General features: G+C 38.6%; 1 protein-coding gene across 1 annotated transcript; it reads right to left on the minus strand.

Annotated features, from left to right (window-relative positions):
• Positions 1-787: 787 nt before the first annotated feature.
• On the minus strand, positions 788-1,803 carry LOC120281032 (50S ribosomal protein L1-like). Its single transcript, XM_039287978.1, is given in 3 exon segments — positions 788-1,285; positions 1,288-1,367; positions 1,370-1,803. Coding segments are annotated over 3 exon segments (795 nt in total). The 5' UTR covers positions 1,587-1,803.
• Between the last annotated feature and the right edge of the window lie 2,665 nt (positions 1,804-4,468).

Raw genomic sequence — 4,468 nt, forward strand, 5'->3', positions numbered from 1 at the left:
GTGTGTAAAAGTTGGAGGGGGCTTTTGGGAAGTTTTGAAAATTACTATGGGTGAACAGTAATTTTTCCCTTTTTTTATTTGCTTCTCAGACGTATGCATGCTTTTTTTTCTTTTCTTTCAATCATTTTTTTATTTCATGCACGTGAGAATGTAGCATCGCCATAACTAACTTCATGTATTATATTTTTTTTTATATTTTTTTGTCACGCATAATTATAGTAGAATGAATAGTTCTGCATTGTCCTTGAGTGTCCCACGATTTTTATTATTATTATTTTTTTTATTTTAAATTCTTCTTTAAATATGCAAGCATGCTTCTCAACATTTTTTTATTTTATCATTCATTTTTTTGAATGGCGGGCAGATATGTTTTTTTTTTATTCTCTGTTTTTTTATATTTTTTTATGCATTTTTTTCTTATCCTTTTTTTCATGCATTTTGCATATGTGCATGCATATAATGATTTTTTTAACCAAATTATTGGATGTCTGCCTTGTGACATGACCTCCTTTCTGTTTAGTTTGAATTTGTTTATTGGTACATAAATAAGAACACATTAGGCTCTCATTCAAACGTTCAACATTCACATTTTTTATATGTAAAGTAGCACCTAAAAAATTTCCAGCAATATGGAATGGTGACAAAAGTTTGTATTTTTATGAGACATTAGAGGCATTGTAATTGATAATTAGACCCTACCTGCATGCCTTTCGGGTTTAATAGAATGACTTCTTTGTAATGTCGATTATCGGCAAAAAGGGCGTTGTGAAATATTAGGATTGTTGCATCATACGGTTTTGAGTTTCTCCGACGTGAACAATAACTTGACTTGAAGTTTGACATAGTTATTGGCGGCGACAAATAAAGATTGTATGGTAACAGGGAAACCAGGGCCAATCGTGCTGCTTAGCGTGAAGTTCTTCACATACCCTGCATATTTTTTCTTCAGGTCAACAGGTTTTGCCAGCAAAAGAGCATTCACAAAAGCTCCAATATTTTCCCGTAAGGCCTCATCTGAGAAGTTAACCTTCCCAAGCCCAACATGTACGATAGCAGTTTTATCAATTTTGAAATCAATGCGACCACTCTTGGCTTCTTTTACTGCAATGGAAACATTACTGGTCATGGACCCTAGTTTAGGATTTGGCATTAAACCACGAGGACCAAGAATCCTAGCTATCTTGGAAAGGGGAGACATGAACATAGGTGTTCCTATGCACTTATCAAAATTAATCTTGCCACCTCCAATTCTTATTTCCGCAATGAGTTCATCACCACCAACTATATATCAGCACATGCAGCTTTTGCTTCCTCCGCTGCAGCACCTTCAGCAAATACAGCAACTCTGACAGCCTTCCCGGAGCCAGAGGAAGAGTTAGAGCACCCGGTACCATCGGATCTCCTCGACGCGGATCCACACCGAGGTTCACATGAGCTTCAACAGTTTCAAGCAAATTACGCTTTTTCATAGTTGTACTAGCCTTCATTTCCTTGATGGCCTCCCCGAGATCCATTGGTAGCTTCTGCGGCCGCTTCTCCCACTTGATCATAGTGGAGGAACCGGAGGAAAAGAGCGAAGAAACCATAGAAATGGGGGTTTCGGAGCTGAGAGATGGCGGCGGCCATGAGAGAAGAGGAGTTCCAGGCGCGCCATAAGTGTGGAAGTTGAGGCCACGAATCCTAACTGAGACACAAAAGAGAGAAAGCGAAGCAGCAGCAACGGTGCTTGGTGAACGGCATGCTTGGCGGCAGCAACGACGATGAGCGGCAGCAAGGCGACGAGCGGCGGCATGCTTGGCGGCATTATTTCAGCCACTCAAGCATGCCACGGCCATGAATAGTAGCAGCGACGATGAACGGCGGCAGCCGTGAGCGACAGACAGCAAGCGGCCAAATTTTTTTTAATCTATATACGTGTATATATTTTTTATATATAAGAGAAGAGGAGTAAAAGACTTGCTTTTTTTTTCTTCCTTCTTTTTCCTCTAAATTTTTCTCCTTTTTTTTTTCTCTCCTCCGTCTCTTTGCTGGTCCCTCCCTTTTTTTTTAAAAACAACATAGATCTTATCTTTTCAACCAACCCCTTCAAATCATAATGAAGTGATGAGAATAAAATCCAAACAAAAATTCAAAATTAAAATTTTTTTTAATATGGTATCTTATCATCTCAACCAACCCCTCCGTCAAATCATAATTGGACCAAATCTAAATATTTTTATTTAATTTTTTTATTTCAAATTTTTGATTTTTGAAATTTTTTCTTGAATTGAAAAATTTTATTATTATTATTATTTATTTATTATTATTATTTTTTATTAATTGAAAATTTTAATTTATTATTTTACTATTTTATTTTATTTTATTTACTTATTTATTTATTATTTAAAATTCATTTAACCTAATTTGCCTCGGGATATGTGTTTGGGGTACTTCGGGATTTGCACTTTCTCAGGTTGCCTCGAGATATGTTCTCAGGCTATATGAAATTTAAGATCGCTTCGAGATATGTGTTCTCAAGGCAATCTTGTAATTTGCATTTTACCTCGAGATATGTTCTCAAGGGTATTTTTGTAATTTTGCAATTTTGCCTCGAGAAATGTTCTCAAGGGCATTCATGTAATTTGCATTTTTTGGCCTCGAGATATGTTCTCAAGGGGAATTTTGTAATTTTGCATTTATGCCTTGAGATATGTTCTCAAGGGCAATTTTGTGATTTGCATTTTTGTATTTCCCTTGGAATTTGCATTCTAGTCCAAAACAACCAAATAATCAATTAAGATCAAGATTAGGACATTTAAATTTTAATTCTAAATATATCTATGATTAGGATATATTAGAATTTAAATTAAATTGGAATTTGATTTCCATTAGGACATTGAATTTTATTAGGACATGTGTTATATTATTTATATATAAACATGAGGTTCATCCGCCTAGGGTTTTAGGGAGAATGACTAACGGTCATTCTTTCGAGCGAGATCGGAGTGATGGTCGATTAGGAGCTTGGTTCTTTGAGCGGGGGAAATCAAAGTGTGCTAATGAACGAAGGGAACAAGGCTTGAGGCTTCGACTTGTCGAACAATGGCGTCCTCGACCTCTGAAACCTTAACAGGGTAAAGTTATGAGAATAGAGGCAGATGGCATGCGTGGATCGGTTAATCCAAAGGAGTCTGAGGTTGACATAGGGTGTCTTGATCAAGTCTACGTGGCTACTTTTTAAGGCTCTGGCCCTCTTGTGGGAGATTCGGAAGACCTAGTTGCATTACATGCTAGGCTTCATTTCATTTTGGGCCAGGCTTCTAATGGATCTATTGCTGAATCTCACCTGGGGGACCCTTTACTGTTATGTGAGGTGAATAATTCTGTGGGCCATGGTGCTGAGGTGGGCCTGAATGGGGGCCCAATTTAGGACCTGAATTCTATTCAAGTGGAGCTTCTTCTAAAGGGAAACCTGGGCTTTGGGCCACTTGTTGGGCCACCTGACGAGGGAGATAATCAAGACCAAAGCTTACATGAGGAAGGGCCAGTCCAAGGACATATTGGGACATCTCTTGTCTCTCCCTTGACTGTTGAGGACCCTCCTTCTATTTTTGATGGAGTTTTAGGGGAGGATCCTGGAGTTGACACCATGGCACCGTCGATGCCCTCGCTTGTGGGTTTCAAATGGCATTTTTTATCCGGGATGTGGGCGTTGATTCCAGCTTCAGTGCTAACTCCTTTTATGGTTGTGAACGAGGATTCGAGTTTGAAGGAAGGGCAGGGCGTTGATACTACGTTGGCTGGGCATACTGCTGAAGATTTTTCGATTGATAAATTCTCTAAGTCTGATGACTCAATGTCTGAATTTGAAAGAAATCTTTGGGAGTTGATGCCAGATTTGCCGTGGGGCCCACATTAACGACTTGTGCCTCAAGTGGGAACAAGAAAGAGTGAAAGGCAGAAGAAGCTATCTTCAAGGTTTAATGAGGAGGCATGGTATCTTTATGATCTACCAAAGTCTACCAAAAAGTAGGTAGCCCATGTGGACACATTTGAAGGTACGCCTTCCAATGCTCTCTTAATTTCTAATTGGTCGAATGCTCAAATTGCCAATTATTGTGATGCATGTTGTATTTTCTTTTCTGAATCTGTGAATGATTGCTTGAATCATATTTGTATCTTGGAAAAGAATCGTGCTTCCTCTTCTAGACGAGCGTTGGCAACCTCCTTGGAGGATTGTGAAATTTAACTGTTATTATGAATATTATTTCTTGGAACGTTAGGGGACTGGGGTGACCAGCGAAGATGTTTCTGGTTAAAGAATTTCTGCATATTCATTTTATTAATGTTTTTTGTTTACAAGAATCTATGTTGGATGCGATCTCTGCTTCTTCTTGGCATGAGATCAACGGGAACTGTTAGACGATTTTGCCTTTGTTCCCATGAGAGGGTTTGCGGGCGGCATTATCATTGGTTGGAATAGTGGAAT

This window comes from Dioscorea cayenensis, chromosome 17 (genome assembly GCF_009730915.1).
Source record: "Dioscorea cayenensis subsp. rotundata cultivar TDr96_F1 chromosome 17, TDr96_F1_v2_PseudoChromosome.rev07_lg8_w22 25.fasta, whole genome shotgun sequence".
Lineage (NCBI taxonomy): Eukaryota > Viridiplantae > Streptophyta > Magnoliopsida > Dioscoreales > Dioscoreaceae > Dioscorea > Dioscorea cayenensis.